General features: G+C 39.9%; 1 protein-coding gene across 8 annotated transcripts in view; it reads right to left on the bottom strand.

The window, feature by feature from the left end:
• Positions 1-19,103, bottom strand: part of STARD13 (StAR related lipid transfer domain containing 13) — a 296,363-nt gene that overhangs the window by 53,843 nt on the left and 223,417 nt on the right. The window contains exon 1 of one of the 8 annotated variants that reach the window (XM_040543798.1): positions 15,443-17,890. The exons of the other annotated variants lie outside the window; for them this stretch is intronic. Within the exon in view, the coding sequence (XP_040399732.1) occupies positions 15,443-15,452 (10 nt within the window). The 5' untranslated portion in view covers positions 15,453-17,890. Of the gene's footprint in view, positions 1-15,442; positions 17,891-19,103 lie in introns of those variants that run through there. 8 annotated transcript variants of the gene reach the window in all.

The raw sequence follows: 19,103 nt of genomic DNA, 5'->3' as shown, positions 1-19,103 counted from the left end.
GATTCACAACCATACTGTAATTATGATCACTCAAGTATAACAACATTATTAATATTTCTTAGTGCCTCAAGACTGTTAGTTAAGAATAATTATAAAATGAAAGTGAACATAATTAGTAGATATCTACATTGTTGTTGTTATTATTATTATTGTTGTTGTTATTATTATTGTTATTATTATTATTCCTGAGATCATTAAACATCAAACATGCATATCTATTAAACACTTTTTTCAGCTGCTATTTACTACAAGAATATTACTAATGAGAGCTGCCAGGCTGTCTTCCTGTCACCATACGAAGAAATGAAAAATGAGTAAATTAATCATAAGCACAGTTGTTTTCTTTAACTGTTCATTCTGAGCTTGGCCCATCGTCCTTTCTGGACTTAGGCTGATCCTTTGTCAGTATACGATGTGACATGATGTGGTAATTTGGCTCTGCCACGAGCAGGGTTGGACCAGACAAGCTCCTTTGTTCAACAGTTCTACTAATTTTAAAGTTATTTCTTGTGATGGATTGATGAAATACATAAAGATGTTATTGTAAACTAAATTTTACCCTTTGCTTTGCAGTGTTGTAAAAACAGTGGAGTCACACTAGTGTGTGCTTCAGCATGATCTTGTCCAGAGCCCCTAATTACATGGCTATACATGGATCCTGATAGAATCAGGGGAAAAACAAAGAAATTAAAGGAAACAATTACTCGCTTACTAAAAAAGGAAAATCTTCCATCACTCTGCCTTCAGAAAGGCACCCGTTTTTACAAAAATGTCATCCAAACATTTCTCTTGAACTCAAAACCAGTACTACATGTGGGAAAGTCCTCAAACTAAAACGCCTGTTGAACAGTAGCAGTAGAACTACTGTTCAGACAGCTGGACAGACAGTTTTCATCACCCATCACATGATGGAAATTTTGTTTAATTTCACTGAATAGACGCAAATAATTTTTAATATCAACATGGGGAACTCAAAGGGCAGAATTTAAAGAATATTTAAACTTGCTAACTGGTAGAGTGGAAGATCTTCAGAAATTTTTAAAAGTTAAATACTCTCACATGCCTATTCAAGCACCTACACACCTTTGATTTTCCTTCATCTGACCCTGCCTTCTGACACCACAAGGCTTCAGGAATGAAAGATTAGGACTGCAGCACTTGGGCACATACACACCTAAACATGCTTAGAAAACACGACGGGAAGATTACAGAGCAAACACTTTTACCAATGAACTGAAATGTTCTTGATACCTGAGCTAAAATACCCTCAGGATTTTTCTTCACAGAAGTCACAGTTTTCTTTTGCTTAGTCCCTTTGTAATGAAATCCATGCAGCTACAGAGCAACATACAAAAATCATGCTAAAGCAATTCCTACATGATAGCTGTACATAAACATTTATTCATTCATACTGGAGGGAAGAAGGAACAGACAACTTGGCTATGTTGGTATAGTTATTATTTTTAGTACTTTGGCTGAAGTCTCTAGTTTCCTTTCCATGCATATTTTTTATAGAAGGCCGTGGGGGTTTTATGTGCTCCTTCAAGTACAAAACAGACTTTTAATGTAGTGGAAATACAGGTTTTCCACTCTGCAGCTCACCTAGGTCTGTTTCCAGCTATTAAAACAATTGTACGAAATAACTGTTGCCTATAACACGAAATTCAGCTATAGCAGAAATAACACTGGGTATCCATAGTACTGACATTTCTCATTTCCTTACCCGTGTTACACCACAGAGCAAATGGAAGCCAGACTCATAGGAACCCTGTAATTACTTGACAGTAATCATTGCCAGCAATAAAGCAGAATTAGCAAAGAACTAATTAGCACACCACCCAGGTCTACATCGCTCCACACTTTTTTTACTGTTATTTTTAGCTACGAGCAGGAAAGACGTAAATTGTTCTTTTATCCAATAGCATGAAAGAGCTTAGGTGAGTTAGATGTTTGCAGTTATCACTCTATAAAGCTGGAGGCTGCCCTTCAGCTATGTGGCATGTATTACCCTGGAAGAAGACAACAGGAAGGCTGGAGACCTACCAGAAACTGGGTCTATGGGGTGGACAGTGGGAGACACCAAAGCACAAAACCACTATATCATATGTCCATGTAACGTCTCTAGCTGGATAATAAGAGGGAATACGGAAGGGTTGGCTGTGCAAACGTCAGTGGAATACAGACCCTGGCACTTTTTAACCTCCTGGCTGAATTTCAACTATTTCTTAATCCTTTAATAGTTGACGGGAAATCCATTGGGCAGTCTCAGTTGCCACCTCACGGGCTGAGTCCCTTTGCTCCCACTGCTAGGGAGCACATCCTCACTGGTCTGAACCGCCACATGCCTGCTGTAGGCAAAGATGGTTTTGTCACCTCGCAGTGCTACCAGCTAGATGTTTGGAAAGTAATGACTAATTCCTTGCTCAGTCAGACTTTCAGTGGGAAACGGCTCACGTCACTTAACACTTACACTTCAACTCAAAATGGGAATAAAAGCTCTTCCTTCCTCAGGAAGGAAAATTGTGAGATGCGATATGCTGAAGTGTGTGCTGTGCTCAAAAATGTGCTCGAAGTACACGAGGACCAACAGCTACCTTGTAGGAGCTGGTTGTCTTTCCTGTGTGCCTTCAATGATCGGGGGCTCGGATATCAGATGGGAACTTTTTTAGCGTCATTAACGACTTGGTCCAGCCTTCAGCTGATCTCTAAACTTAGTCATTTCACAACAGAATCTGGCCATGGCAGACATAAGAAACTTGTCCTTTTAACTGATATTTCCTGCTTGGAGATATTAGTTATCCTGAGCCACAACCCGACTCCTGATCATTTAGAGACCACTCACTAAGAGATCAATGGATACAACTCCATGCTATAGTCTGAGGTCAATTTAGTCCAAGAGAGAGGCTAGCGAAGTAAAAATAAACAAAAAAGAGATCATGGGATTTTATAAAAACCCAGAAGAGTGTTGAAATATTTTCTCTGAACACTGCAGCGTTGCTGGCACATCGCTGTTTTAGCACTTGGTTCTTGTTCAACGTGTGCTACGTGGATACACCAAGATCTATGTATGTAGATTTGCCAAGCAGAATGACAGAAATAACGTGGCTATTTCTGAAAAATGAAGTGTTTATGGCTTGCTCAGTTTCAGAATATGTTTCATAATCTTCAGCACTCACAGTGTGTCACTCATGGGCTTGCAACATATTCCCCCTGAACAGAAGCCGCTTTGTGCTCACCGCTGAAGAAGCATGTGCTGTGCAAGTGCCATACTGTATTTTGGCAGTAGCTGTTAGAAGTAAATTTACAATGGATTAAGGAGATGGAAGGCAACGTGCCTTTGAGTGTTTAAAGAAGAGATGAGAGATGGCTGCTATTCAAAATCTTGGGGACTGAGGTGCAATTTGTCCAGCAAAATTTCCATTTGGTCTTTGGGAAAACAAATTCTTGAACAATGGCGGCTGTCCTTCCCCAGAGGGACTGTGTGAGGACACCTCCCTGCTTCAGATGTCACCTCCAGTGCAAGGTGGGAGCTGTCCCCGGGGGCACAGGGCCACCCGGAGCTGTGCCAGTTGGAAGCTCCCTGCCGGTGGCTGCGCCACCTCCGGGATCGGCTTGGGATGAGCCCTTCCCATCTCCGGGTGCGCCCCATGAAGAGCAGGATCCAGCAGCCGGTCTAGCTTTATGTCCCCTCCGGGTCAGGAGAATGAGTGTATGTGGCCAGGACATGAGGCATTTTTGCCTGTCCAGTGCTACAGTAATGGGATATACAGACAAAAAACAAAGATAGAAAATGGGTTGTGTACACTTTCAAGGCTAAGTATTTTATTTTCCAAGCCTAGCCTTTTTCTAGGCTTGACCTTGGTCTGCACTTTCAAGAATCTGACATTTTTGATGGTTTATTTCACTTTCAGATTTTGGCAGGGTCTAGCCTCAGATATGCCAGAAGCATGATGAGATAAGTTGTTCTCCAGACAGAAACAGAAGCAGAAAGCAAGCAGTTCCCTATAAAAGATGGTGTCGCCTACAGATTTTACTGTAAAAACACCTGGCTTGGTTTTCAAAAGGAGAAGCCCAAATCTGACAATGAAATCTCAGCAAAATGGAAGTTAAAGATTTTTAATAACCATCTTAAGAGTCCACTTGTTGCTCTGAAACCACTGGTTAAAACTGAACAAATGACAAAGGTACTTTGATGTAGGAGATGGGCTGTATTTTCCAGTATCACTTTACTATGTAATGGTAGCTAGAAATCCTGGGCCCATGGTAGCCTGTGACAACTCTGTAATGCTTTCAAAGCTCACTTACTATTAAGTAATCACACTGGAGAACTGAAAATTACAGTTCCTTATTTTCTGGTAGGGCTTCACCTTTAACACCAAACAATAACCCAAACAGAGCTGCCTGGACCCCACTGCTTTACCTGCACTAGAGAATGTATAGGGAAGGCAACGATGCCAAAAGGTGAAAATTATAGCTGTGATGCTCCTTTGCTGACTCTATTTTTGGGAACAGAGTTTTGGGGTTTTCATTAATCTCTCTGCAACTCCAAGCAAAAGGCAGTTACTAAAAGTAGCCTCAAAACTGAGTCTACAAAGCTAGATGCATTGATTTCAAAGCATTTTCTCCATTCATTGTTTACCAATCTGGCCCTTCCTAAACAGGGGTAGAAAAACATAGCGAATGCTTATCACCTGCAAGTTTGAATTCCTTTGAAAAGAACTTTTTCAGAAAATGTGGTGAGCACTTTCAGGGAGTGCTAGAGGAGTTTTAAAGTTTCTCATGATGTTTTGCATTTTTCTTCTAAATGAACAGGAAAAAACTCATCTGGCTCTCATTTGAATTCTCAATAGACTTTAGAAAGGAAATTCCAACCAGAAGTGTATTCCTACACCTAAAATCTATGTGAGAACAATGTCGGATGCTTGTCTCAAGCCAAGAGCAGCCAGGAGAACGAGCACAAAGGCTGGGCCAGCAGTAGACCTGCTTGTTCCACATGATGTTAAGGGTCTCAGCACAGGGGCTGATTTTATAAACCACAATTCAGTAGGATGGTTCAGAAGCTCAACTTTAAGCATACGCTTGATTATCTAGTTGGCCTGTCTTCCCAGCAGCCATTTTGTCATCATGTAGAACAATTATTTACATACACAGGGATTTCTGGATATGAAGGCTGGGAACGATCTCACCTATAAGCAACTGCACTGGAACTATTCACCATAGATGATCCTGAAGTCCATGGAGAGAAAGACGTGCTTCCATGAAAATATTCATTCTGTCTTAATGTGTAAAAGAGGTAAACTGCCTTGTGCCTAGAAAATGCTCCTTCTTCTCTAGAGACTATACAGGGAATATGGGAGGAACAGGCTTATAAAACTAGACACGTTTCCAGTGAGATGAAATAAATTCTTTGAGACATCTGCTGCTAATATGCTATGTGACTTAAGGTCAGCAATTTCTCCTATTTGCACCTGATTTTCTCCATTTGCAGTGATGGCGTAAGTGATCTGTATCCGTGTTTGTAAAGGGATTTGAGATTTATGTAGGAACATTCTTGTGTAGGTGCTCAGTGTTTACCACAAATAGCAAGTCTTTCCCACACAAAGCATGTCATTGAATTAGAGTTAATTGACCTCAGAATCCACTAATCTCAAACACAAGCAAGGAAGTAAATACTTGAGTTGTTCGCCCCATCTGTATCTTATGCATCCATTCACCTGCCAGTTTCCATAGGGTATACACAGGATATACCTATACCTCACTTACCAGAATTAAGCAACGCTTATCAAGATCTGCCCTACAGTTGACACTACACATTCCTGGTGTTCAGGTTTTCTCTAAGTATTTTAAGCTTATAAACAACTCCAAGCAGTTCTAATGTTCAGAACGTGCCAGAAAAATCTTTTTCTCTTCCTAAAAATGTGCGCTGTCTCTTGCCAGACATTGGCTCAAAGCACCGGGCCAGCATAGCTCCAAGCTAATGCCAAGCTGAGGGCAGGGCTTCCCAGACCTCTCAGAAAGGTAGCATCTCCTCTTTCCAGGGCTGTAAGAACACTGTTCCTGGCTCTCCTTTGGCTTACCAAGCCAACTGGTTGCTCAGAGGACAATGGACACTAGTGTGCAAACACGATGCGGGCAGAGCCTCGCCAGAAGACTCTTGTGATTGATATGAGGACAATATAACTGATTTGTAGACGTACAGCCCTGCACCTTGCTCCTTTTATTGTACTTTCCTACAGCTGTTATTGATCGCATTCTTCCCTGAGCTTTTCTTCTTTTTCAGTTTAGAAACTTTTGGAAGAAAGGTCTAATAGCGACTGGTTTGTGCCATGCCTCTTTGGCATGCGGCGCTGCGGTGTTACACAAACAAACAAGGAACACGATGTAACGCCACAGCAGTAGATGTAACTGAGATCCAATTGTACTCGATGCCATCTGGATGTGGGAAGAATGTTCCCCTAAATGACAAATCTTCTGCAGAAAAACAAGTTCGCCCTTCGCAAATACATACCATAGCAGAGGACAATGCACCACCTTTGACTTAGGACTTCATCAGTAAGAAACTGGCCTAGCGGTGGCATTTCTTCTCCAACAAGCAAATGCACTGTGTTCCTTCCACACAGACCTGAGTTTGGGGTATCCTTCAGAGCCTGGCACTGTTTGCTAGGAAATGGTAGACTGTCCTGTATCACCTCTCAGATAAATTACCTCTGGCTGAACCACTAATGCTGGGATTGGGTGGGGGAAGCTACTGGCTCTGGATTTAGATTATGAGATTGCCAGCAGCTAAAACAAATATTTCATGTTTCCAGGTGCAATTTATAAATTTAACTGTCTCGGTCATTTTTACTGTGCTCATCACGGCAGAAACTCAGTGACAACCTGAGTAAATGCTTTGACTTGTAATACAGAGTCACTTAAAAAATTGATGAGTTTTTGTCCCAAAAGACTTAAGGACAAACACAAAACTAGGGCCTCTAAAGAGGAAATACCTTAGGGAGAATATTGTTATTAGGTGACACTGAGCAAATACTTAAGCTGGAATGATTGAAGCAGACAGTGTATCCTAAGGATTTAATGAGCAGCTTGGAGCAGTTGATGGCCTGAGGCATAGCCTCAGGTCATTAAACCTCAAATGGTTATTAATCCCCAGGAAATGCTTTCTGTCAAGGTCATTAATGCTATTACACAGTGGAAATTGAGGGTGCATAGAGAAATTAGCATGTAGTCTGTTTGCAGGAAGGAATGCTCTCAGTAAGCAGAGGCAGGCCATTTCCAGGAGGATGCTGGAGTGCCCGTGTGGTACCCTGCTCGAGTGAACTTCCATTGAACTGTTTGCACCATTTTTAGTCTACGTTGCTCTTTCACCGAGCGTGTCCCTACAGGAACTTCCTCAGACACTGAGCAGGTACATTAGCAGCTCGGCATAACTCCACGGGCTAACATTAGCTGAAGTCCCTCCTGCTGAGTAAAGATACCTTACCATATGTTTTCAGGTTGGAGTCCTGCCCTGCTAATTGCTTCTTTTTAGAATAAAAATAGGAAATCTGATTCGATCAATGGGTATACTGGTGGCCACAGCTGTCCAGCAGGCAGAGAAGGGCAGTACGTGCTGGGATCCCAGCCTTGGGTCTTGCTCTTGGACCCCTCCTCTGTGTTGGGCACCTCGTGAATGATGGCTCAGCTCTACAGCCACCTCTGTTACCTTTCTACACACATTGGTACATGGATTTTAGGGCATTTTATGCAACTAATGGTCTGGAGTGGAAGTCAAGCATATTTTTTTTTCCAGATTCTTCTGCTGGATTGTGATGTGAGTTGGGCAAATAGTTAAATTATCTCTGTGTGGCAGATTTTCCTATATTAAAAGGGATATAGCCCTACCTACCACGACAGCTATTTTGAACTTTGAATTAGTCTATTTACAAGGGATCTGGAGATCTTTGGCTTCAAAACTATGATATTGTAATGATCAGTGCTTGATTTTTAAGGCAATACCTCAGACTGCAATTGCCTAAAACTGTTCCTTCTGCTCTAAAGTAATCAGGGAAAACAGAAAATTGCTACATAGCAGGATCATTTAGATTACATCCTTGAGGATGATTTAGCACCCCAATTATGCAGCTGTCCAAATTAAGAGAAGAAATCTTTCCTTATTAAAGAGACTGAAGAGATTTGGATTGCAACTGTATATTATACCAAGTAAAAAGAAAGAACAAAAGGACATCATGATATATTTAATTCTTGTGACAATGTCTGCATTAAATGATCAATGCTTAAACACGCATATGCTATTTGTGGTTTATTTAAGTGCCCTAACATTCACTGGCAGCAACCAACGCACTATTACTACAGGGAATTCATGCAAACTTATTTCAATTATACGTCCCTACACACATGTTGGCAACATGCACATCTACGTGGAACCTGATGGCAAATTCCCTGTTATTCTTCTTTTTGATTGGTTTCCTGAGAGATGCTCATTCAATGAAATTGTTAAATTATTGGAATAGAGAAGAGTACTTTTACAATGGTATTAAGGAAGAAAAAAACAATTATGTATGACTATACAGTTTTCGGAAGTATTTGGGTCCTTGATTTTGTGAAGCATATGATACATATGATTAGGCACCGATACTGTAAAAAATAATGTTATACTTCAAAAATATAAATATTGCTGAATCTTTCTAGAATAAACCTTTCATTTAATTTGTGTTAGACATCACTCCAAATACCTGAGGAAGAACTGCATACATATCACAGTAAAGAAAATTTTATTTGGCACTACTGGCTTATATAAGGCTGTGAAGCCATAAATCAGATAAAATAAGCATTTGGACACTAAATTATTTCTGGACTTGGAAAATTCCACTAATGCTACATTTTTATAGCAGTCTGTTCCTGTAGCCTAGATCCTAATCAAGAGATACATCTGAAGTTTTCTTCTGAGGAAGAAAAGATGAATTCCAATTTCTGCTCTAAAGGGTGCAACTGTGAATTTTAGTACTGTTTCAAGTAAGATTGCTTTTCCAATCAGGATTTTCAACAGATTTGTAAGTGGCATTGAAATCACTGTACCTAAGCATGCCTAACATTCATTTTCTTGCTTGCAAACTTGCTTTGCTGGATTGTGCCATAAGGCATGCGCTATACTGTTGATGTAAGAAAAAAGATTGAAAAAAAGCACATCCTTGATCTCTCCTGTATTTCCAATACAATAAACAATTCCTTAAGGACCGCTGGGCTCTTCTCCTCTTTTATTTTCATAAGTACACCTCCTCTTTCTGACTCCCCAGCTGTTATTTTACTGTATTTGTTCCCACACCTAGCCTGTTAGTGATGGGGAAACTCCAGTGAGTCTCTGTCTTATTTAATTTCTCCATTCGCTCTCATCAGTGAGTTTAGGAAAATGTTGTACACCACTGGCTGTGAAAGCTGCCACATTACCTTCAGTGGATCTTACACAAACCCGCAGTAAGGAATAACTTGATAATACCACTGTCTGACTCACGTACTTTGGACTGATAATAATGATAGCCACATCCTGTAAAATGACCAGTTTGTAAAAAAAAAAAAGTTTGACTTTTCTCCTCCTCAAAATGACCATACTCGTTTTTATCTTGAGAAGACTTCACGCAAGAACTTGAAATTAACCACAGAAAATGAGGCCAAAGTGGAGAGTGAAAGTTCATCTAATCCACTCTGCCGAAACCTGTAGGACTAATATTTACTCTTCCTTAGAGGAATGTGGGATTCAGGACGACTCCAAAAAATATATATTCTCAGATACACCTGACCAAACAGGTTGCTTTGGTGTCAGACTGGCTAGGTGGCAAATTTACTACTCTATGCTGAAGTAGATGTTTTCATGATACAGTTCCAGCTCTGTCCTCTGATGGAGACTTTAACATAAGCAGTGTTCGGCTGCTGCAGCTGGAATGCATTGCTTACTTTTCCACCCCTTGTGTTTAACTACCTCTGGATTGCCACATCTGTAGCTATTCAGCAGAAACTCAGTAAACTTCTCATTTCTTTTTCTACAAACATTATCTTTATATTCCTCCCGAGCTGCCACATTAACATCATTTACATCCCTGTTTGGAGAAATGGTGACATTTTATAGACTGCTGCTTTCCACGGTTGGTAAGGGTTGCTGGCTGGTAACCTCCAGGTTAGTTAACCCCTGCTTCTGCTAGACACTGAAGAGCAGTATTCTCCAAACAACCCCAAATATGTTTGGATGAGAGGTCTGCACACCTGTGAGTTTCTGAAGGTAGACGAGATGACTGGAGGACAGGAAAAATACCCGTGAATGAAAAGCTAAGAATATACTTGTGGTGAAACACAAGAGAGAAAAATGCCAATTTCTCAAGTACCATTGTTTATTTAACAGTTTCCTGTTGGGAGAACTGCATAGCTACAGTGACTGTGAGTAGCTACAAGTACTTATGTCATGATGATGTGATTATCATCGTAAAAGTCTACTGTTAAAAAAATAAATGAACCATATTTGTGTCAAGCAAATCCTGCCCTTCTAAATAGCCCCTGGTTATCCTGTACAGACACAACGAACAAAATGTGTGTCTGAAGAGTCAGGAATATATTCTTTCAAATAAGGAAAATCACCAAATTAGTGGTAAAGACCTCTTCAAAACCAGTATTTTGCAGTGAGCTTTTTTTGCAGACACCAGACACTCTTACTACTAATAACCCAAAGAGTGAGTAGCTATTTAGTGTGAGTGAAAATACCAGAATTTAGCCATAAAAACTTTTGCATGCAAAGTCTTATGAATAGTTCACGGGTAATGGCAACTGTTCTTCCCTGCTTCTGCAGAGAAATGCTCAGTTAAATGTATGCTTGCTTATATCTAGCTGTTCAAAAAGATAGACAAGATTTGAAGAACTGAATCTTCTCTGTGTATAACCGAGTCTCTCACCAGTTAGCTGGTGTCTCAGCATATGTAGAATTATAGAGAAGCATTAATTAGTATTACTTTGCTGTCATATTAATGTTTTTCTTCAACCTAAGAGCCTCAACAGTAGCACTCCCCACAATCTTCTAAAGCATCAATGCAGAGATCGCATGCCTCATCACCTCCTCCTTTTTTTCCTATTTCCTTTCCTCTAAAATATCTCCAGTCTGAATTTCAAGGCTTTGGAAACAGCAGACAAAAATACAACTTTATTTTTTTTCTCTTTTCCAAAGCAGACAGGCTTTGAAGCAATACAGCAGGCATCATTTCACACATGTTGAGTGTGCACGTTACTGAAGGCAACTCCTGTACTGCTAAACTGAGTTGTATCTGCTTCCTCACTTAATGCCTGTTGACTTAGTTTCATGCTCTAGTTTACAGTCTGGCTCACTAGTTCACCCTTTGTGCAATGAACAGAATCCAACTAGATTTTGCAGGAAACTGCATTAAAAAAAATCCCCAAATGTCCACTAACGCTGTTTTCCATTTTTTATGATAAAGAATTTGTCATTTCGGTCAGCAAGGAGAGAAACATAGATGCAAAAAAGAACTGTTTAAAAAGGTAGTCTTAGGAAAAGCTGTTATTCACATGTCTGTCAGGGGGATCAAGCATAATTGCTCTGCTCCATTAATTTTTAATCACATCTGGCAATTGGCCTCAAAAGTCTCCAGGACTTTACGATGCCTTGAAATGAAAAGGGCAAAATATTCTCCTCCATCACTTTAGAAGAGACCAGTACACTAGTATCTGTAGTAAGCACAAAGACCCTTCCAAAGTGGTCTTCAAGAGCCGCATGCTAAAGGAGCTGCTGAAAGCACAGCAGTCAGTGGTGAGACCAGTAGTGCCAGCTCATCTTTGCCACAATGATCCTATACCCTGAAGGCAAATCTGGCTTTCAGGTGATGAAAAAATGAGAAGGGATGGCACCGCAAATAGGTCCTGAGGAATGTTTAGGTGGAGGATTATCCTTAGCTGAAATATAATGCATAGCTTTACTGGTTTTGTTGTTGTTGTTACTGTTTTTTTACCTTGGATTTACCTAGGAATTTATTTCGTCAATGTTTCCATATACAATTTGGCTGCTGCCATCCCCAACAAAAATCATATTCTACTGGAAATACCTGTAATAGCTGCCAATAATTAAAAGCACACAGTACTGGGCATCTCGACTCCAAACTACAACATATGCAGGCCATTGCTGTGCACATCAGAGGTGCATGCTTTCACAGGGACTTCTCCTCATGGACAATTTCTTTAATATAAAGTATGGCAGGGAACATTTAGAAGAAATTTTAGTTACAATCTTCATGTTTTTCTTACAATCCTATATCCTAAGCATAGACAGAGTCTCTTTCTAAAAAGTATTCTCCAGACTTCTTACTTCTGAGGATTACTTCTCTAATATCATTGCTGCTTCCTCTCACTGCCACTCTTTTCTCAGACAGTGAATTTGACCATCTACACTAGAAAAGCTTACAGGGGCCGACTACAATAATATTACAATTATTTCATCCATTCTCCATTTTGGACATTCGAACTACAGTTCTTAAGTAGGGACAGTAAATAATTCATCTGCAATTAGAATGTGCCACTTTGAGACCACAAAGGTTCTTCCTCTCTTTAATCACTGCCTAAAGACGATACTTTGATTCAAATAGGAAAAAGTACACCTGCAATCAAATATAAAAGGTGCTCTGAAAGAATGCTAGATTAGCCCTTTATAAAGACAAGAGGTCTAAGGGGAAGAGACATCAGAAGTATTCAAATCTGGACTCATATTGAATATGCCTAATCTGAAAACACTTTGATTCGAGGTACTTTCTGGTTCGTGCCATCCCTTTTAAAAACCTTCTCTCTTTAGGTTACAAGAGACTTTCTCCTAACTTTGTGTCTTCATGACATGTCTTCATACAGTGCTTTAGCTGTTAAAGTCCCCACTCACCCGTATTTCTTTATGGGTGACCGTTCTGCCTCTTGGCCACCTCTCACATCCCTATCCATGCCTGGAGAGGTTACATTTTCAAAAGCAGAGTTTAACTTCTATCGAGTTTCTTAAGGAATACCCCTGGCATTGCTTTTCTAATTCTCTGCTCCTTTATTCAGAAGGGCTATTTTGCTGCCAGCACAGGACACCAGCACTGAAGGGCTTTCAGATTAATGCTCGGCCTTCAGGTTACGATGTCTTTCAGAGCACTCTGCTCCCTGAGGGCATCCTGTGAGATGAGGCTACTACAGACAGCCTGAGACTGCTTTGCCTTTTCTCTTGGAGGACAGCCCTTCTACCCCAGACAGATTCTGCAGTGATATCCAACGGTATGAAAACATAGTAAAAGTCTTACTTGATAAATAACGAGTATATTTTTATTACTGTTTTCATGCAGAAACTACACGTCCTGCTGTGCAAGTAGCAGAGTATGCTCTCCCTGAGATCTTGTGTTAACCTTTTCGAGTAGAGATTTTTTTCCTGAAGTACACTGAGCACTGGGTGAACTGGGGAAACAGCTCGCCAGGTTGAAGCCAATCTTTAGCAGCTACTCTCCTAGCTCCTGTTTTCAGAAGTGGTGCCAGCACAAGAGGATCCTAAGCCAAATGGACACTCAGAAAATCTATCCAAGTGTATTATGATGGATCACCACAGGATGAAACAAGAGAAATGGTTATGCAGACTCAGATAAAAAATACTAAAACAGCTTTAGGAAGAAGTTGCCAGAGATCTGAAAGCAAAGGGTAAATCCTATATTACAAATGCTTTGGTGGGTTCCATATGCTAAACATTTTAGGCACGCCAATATATATGATTTCTGTGACTTTCACTGAACAATCTGTGTCAATCTCACTTTCAAGAAAAAAATTAGTTTTCAAGAGTGGCCAGCAGCATCTCTGGATGCCTTTCTTATACTGTCAGTGTCTGAATTGCTCCTGCATAGTTGAAGACAAACTCCAAACCAATGGAAAAACTCTTTCTCATTCAGCGTTAATATTTTTTTTTAAAATGATGTGAAGAATATCCCATATGTGCCATGATATTTTTATCACAGGGGATGGGGAGATGCAGAAGGAGAAGGAAGGCTCAACACAGCATTCGTGTACTTCTAAAACTCTCCTTGACAGTATATACATTTTAGTGTAGTTTGAGTTGTTAAATGGAAACTCATTTCTTTTTAAAATATCGTTTAATAGAAGGTAGTTAGAGTTAATAATACCTTTAAAGATGTCAAAGCAGATTATCAAAATAACCGTCACTTTATAGGAACAATGTACTAATATAACTTTAGCTGCCTGTAAGCTGTACAGTAATTTACTATGCCTGATAAGCTCAGACCAAATTTGTCACTGGCTATCCATCTGCTGGGCTGAAACACATTAGGGTTGAATTGGCAGGGTGGGCCCCTTATTTTCCTTACGATGATTTTCTCAACAATTTTTCACTATAATAACTTAAAAGATTTTAAGGTAAACCTAAAAATGTGTTCCTTTTCTGTCCCCATGCCGCAAATCATATAGCTTCCCCTACTAATTTCCACATCACGCTTTTAATTTCTGCTTGCATTACAGCAAGGACTCTGGATTCAGCGAGCTGGGGGGAAGGAATTCAATTCCATAGGAAATCAGGCTGCATTGATGCCAATGCTCAGAAGGCAATTCATTCAGCTCAGTTTTACAATATTCTCTATGGTGGGAATAAAGGTCAGCCACTACTCATCACTGGGCAACGGGTTCCTACAACTTCTGGCAGCTCCAGAATGACTCACTCAGGGAACACATCACTGCTGCATTCTTCGCCAGTGTTGCAGGAGTGACTGCATAATGCAGCACATTGTCCTCACTGCCCCATCCCTCCCACCCTGTCCTTCTTTAGAAATACAAAGAAAAGAAGATGCCAAGGGGCTGTTATACTGAGTAGGAGCTCTGCAGTCTCCCTCTGCCCTGAGCTGTGTGCTTGCCTAGGTCCAAGAAAGTTCCTAAGAGATTGTCAGTTATACGACAGGAACCTGAAGCACAATGTTTCCCAGTGCTACAAGTCTGTTAAACTAAGGCACAAGAGTCTCTAGAAGAGACAATCAAAAATGAGGACATAGTCATGGCCATAGAAAACTAATAAGTAGCCACATGTTCCCTAAATACACATCAAGTCCAGCATCACTGGAGACTCACCCTCTGTTCCACAAACTGTGTCACAACCGAAGGCTGTATAAAGCCCATCTTCTACCAATACCAGTCAAAAACTAGAAATGCAGCTACCAGAACAAGGCTTTTACTCTACATTTTTTTTTGCTTGTGGTGTGAAGGGAGAAATACACACACTTGTTACTATCACTGCTTTATTACAAACCTCAGATGAAATCTGAACCTTCTAGAAGTCTGTGCTGCTCAGTGTTCAATGACAAACATGCTGGTGCCTTACAGAGTTTACAGTCTTCACAGACAGACAGAAAAGGAGAGGATAAGAAACAAAAGCATGAAGACTTACGGATGGTCATCCTACGAAGGCAGGAGTTTAGGTCCTCTGAGTTAAGAGAGGGAGATGCGAGCTCACCCCACTCAGAGTAGAGCCCAGGATCTCCTCCCTCTGTGGTGAGTGCTCCAATTCTCGGGTTATTATGCAAGAGGAAGATAAGTCACAACCATCTTCAAATGAGTAAATGGATCCCGACTGCACGGAGGTGCCAGCATTTATTTCCTATTGTTCCTGTATATTCCCAATGGAAGAGGTATTTACTTAACCGAGGCAGACTGAATCATCCTCCAGTGGGTGGATGGATGGAGAGGGGGAATGGGTCTTCAAGTTCTCTGCAAGCAAACGCCTCTCTCCTCAGACTAATGAAGCAGCTATGCCAAATGTACTGGATCATCTGTTTAGACCCAGGTACCTAGAAGCTTGAATTAAAAGGGTTTTCTACAAGACACATTGCATCTCTAGCAAATGCCAATGTTTCTTGATTTTTCAGACAAATACCATGGTATTGCTAATTATAGTGGGCCTGACTTTCATCTGGAATAAATTAGTGTTGCTGCTGCCAAAGACTGGCCCAGAAAATCCATGTAAAACTGCAGGATGCTTGCAAGAAAATGAGGCTCTGTGTTAGGTGGAGCCTTGTTGCTAGGAAGGCCTGTTGTTGAATGTTTTAATCTGAAAGATTAAAAACATCATTTCACATTATGGTCTCTGACTTAGCATGGTAAACAGCCTTCAAAACCACAATCTAGTAACAGTGCCTTTGTCCCTGCTTGCCATCAATGGCAAACTCTTTTCTCTTTCTTTTTTTTTTTTCCAAGTTATCCACAAAAATAAAGCAGAATAAAACCAGAAACCAAGTGTTTTTTCAAAGGTAGAACATAATTTAATCTTTAAGACAGAGAACAGAAGAGCGTGGGTTTTCTCTGACTGTGGACTTCTTGTAATTTAACTGAAGATAAATATTTAGATAGCAACCAATGGGATATTTAATTGTCAGGAACTATTATATTTAAAGAAAGTGCTAGAGATTTTCAGACTTGTTTTCCTATGTGTGTTGACAACCCATTCCCATAATTTACACTCTGTATGACATACAAATACAGTCACTGTTATAATTTGTAAATTGTTAATATTAGGGCTGTAGGGATGGCTGCGCTTTCAGCTCTATATAAAAGACAGCTTTTACATCAACATCTGGCTGAACTTCCATTACTTTCCCATCCATTACTTGTACTCCTCCTCCTTTTTCTTGGCCTTTCCAGTTTTCTTTTTACTGCTCCCGTGCTTGATCTGATCTGGGAAGCTGCAAACTCTGGCTGCTCTTGGCAGCTGCAATACTTACAAACCATGAAACAAATAAACAAGGGGGGAAAAAGATAAAACCAAACATAGGAGGATATTTGATAAACCTAATGATGCGGATGTCTCGAACTGTACATGCGATCAGCCAATGGCACCATCTGAACTTGAACGCGGTATCCCTCCTTTCCTACCCTCTCCCCTACTGCTTGTAGCATTCACTCGTGACCCCATTTGCACGAAGATGGAAGGTCGGCAGGTCAGAACCACAACTTCTCGTAAATATGTCCAGCAATCACGGCAGTAGGACTCGTGATGGGACAACGGGTTCTTGAAATGCTACAGAAGTAAATCGGGAACTAACTATTAAAGTTGACAAACCTAAAATGGATTACAGGATTAAAAGTTTCTTGAGTTTCAGGAGTTATTCTCAGTACTGTTTCAAATTTACTCTGATTTGAGGCTAAGTTTCAAACTTTCCATATCTCAGCTTATCTAGATGTAAAATAAATTCCAGAATAATATTTAGTTCAAAGAGATTCTGTGAAGTATTACTAATCAGAATTTGAAATCTCTGGATGAAAAGCACCACATAGCATCTAATAACCAGAACTGTATGGACAGAGTCTCCAATTGCTTCACCAGTGAAGCTACAGATAAAATATTAGATTAAAACATATGGCAAAAGCACTTTACTAAGAAATACACGTATCAGTGTATAATATGTAATTTAACAACTTTCTTTATAAGTATATATTTGTCAAACTTTGTTGGGTTTTGTGTACAGCCACAGAAACACCTCCAGAAAGATCAAAAGAATATTTCTCATATCAGAAAAATAATTTTACTCAGGGAACAAGAAAATGAAACCGCCTCTCCAAAAGAAAAATGAATTTATCAGATGATGCAGCTCAGAAACAAATTATATATATTCTATTAATCAATAAAATACAGTTGCCAAGGCAACACTGACATCAGAAAGTGAAATACAGAGGTCCGTCTTACATAAACACATACACATACCAATATGTTATGTGAACTTTTGCAATCTAGCAGTGACTTCAAGGAAAAATATGTTTTTACAAAAGAACACATATTTTCCCAGGCTTGATAGATTCTTGTGTAAGAGCTTTTATGATATTTTAGACAAGTTGTATTTTGTTTGGTAGCCTTTGTTCTTGTTCTTTTCTTACTGGAAACAAGAAAATGTTGGGAAAAATTGCTTTCAATGAAAATTAATTCTCTCTATTAAAGTGACTTAAAACAGTAAAAACTGGAAGGGGGAACTCCACCAATGCATTAGAATAGCAGTCCTGAGCATAGTTAATACTAAAATGCTAGAATTTGTAGATCCTACTTGTATTTTATTATGCAGACCTCAAAGGACAAATTCTTAGTACCAAGACTGTAATTAAGAGGGAATTTATTTACACAGTACTTATAATTCTTATTCAGCCTATGTTTAACTTGAAGGCTCAATTCTACTGCCTTATTCAACAACTATTATAATCCCACTATAGAATTGAATCACAGAGAAAGATGATATGGAGGCTGACTACAGGTGATGCCATCTAGCCCCTTCTAATCTCTAACTTTCTATTTTATGTGAACTGTTCAGGAAATTATTTAAAACCTCCCTACCAGAGCCTCTCAGTACAAATGGTACAAATGTAGGTTCTGGTACAGGCTGCTTCTTCAACTGTAGCTAAATAAAGTCCAGGTTTCCCGGCAAGGTTTGCAACTCTTTGTCCCTTTTTGCAAAAACCGTTGACAATACCCATTACTCTTAGGATATGACCTTGTGGCTCTCTAAACCACTGCTCATGTTTCACCCATCTGTGTACTCAGCCACCTGGAGCTGGCAGATATTTTCCTCACTTGGATGCCATTGCAACCAGGGCTGAGGAATTAAGACAGAGCTAGAGCTGTCTACTGAACTCAGTCTGGAAGTTCAGGTGGGCAATATATGTGCAATATAAATAAATAATATAAACCGTGAGGGCATTTGACTGCTGCCTTAAAGGTCTGCCAGAATGCTCATTATCAGCACTGAGCTTTCAAGACTCCATTTTCTGAACGATAATTTTCAAACAGATTTTTAAATGAACTAGTTTAGCTAGTTCAGCATCTAAGTTCAATGAAAAACTCCAGTAGAGATATCCCAGTGAGATCTGGGTCAAGCTCCTAATTTTCAGTTTAGTTGAAAAGTGAAGTTAACTCATTATGCAGTTGCCTGAAATGCTCTTCTAACGACAAGCTTGTGGTGTTTTTACAAAGAACTGAGAATATGGGATGGTATTTTCAGGTATGTATAAGCAATTACAGTCCAAACAAAACAGTGTCTTCATTCCTCATTGACTTAAGTGATGAAAAG

Source organism: Cygnus olor, chromosome 1, assembly GCF_009769625.2.
Source record: "Cygnus olor isolate bCygOlo1 chromosome 1, bCygOlo1.pri.v2, whole genome shotgun sequence".
Lineage (NCBI taxonomy): Eukaryota > Metazoa > Chordata > Aves > Anseriformes > Anatidae > Cygnus > Cygnus olor.
Note: the sequence above shows the minus strand (reverse complement) of the source record. Positions and strands in the feature narration are given on the sequence as shown.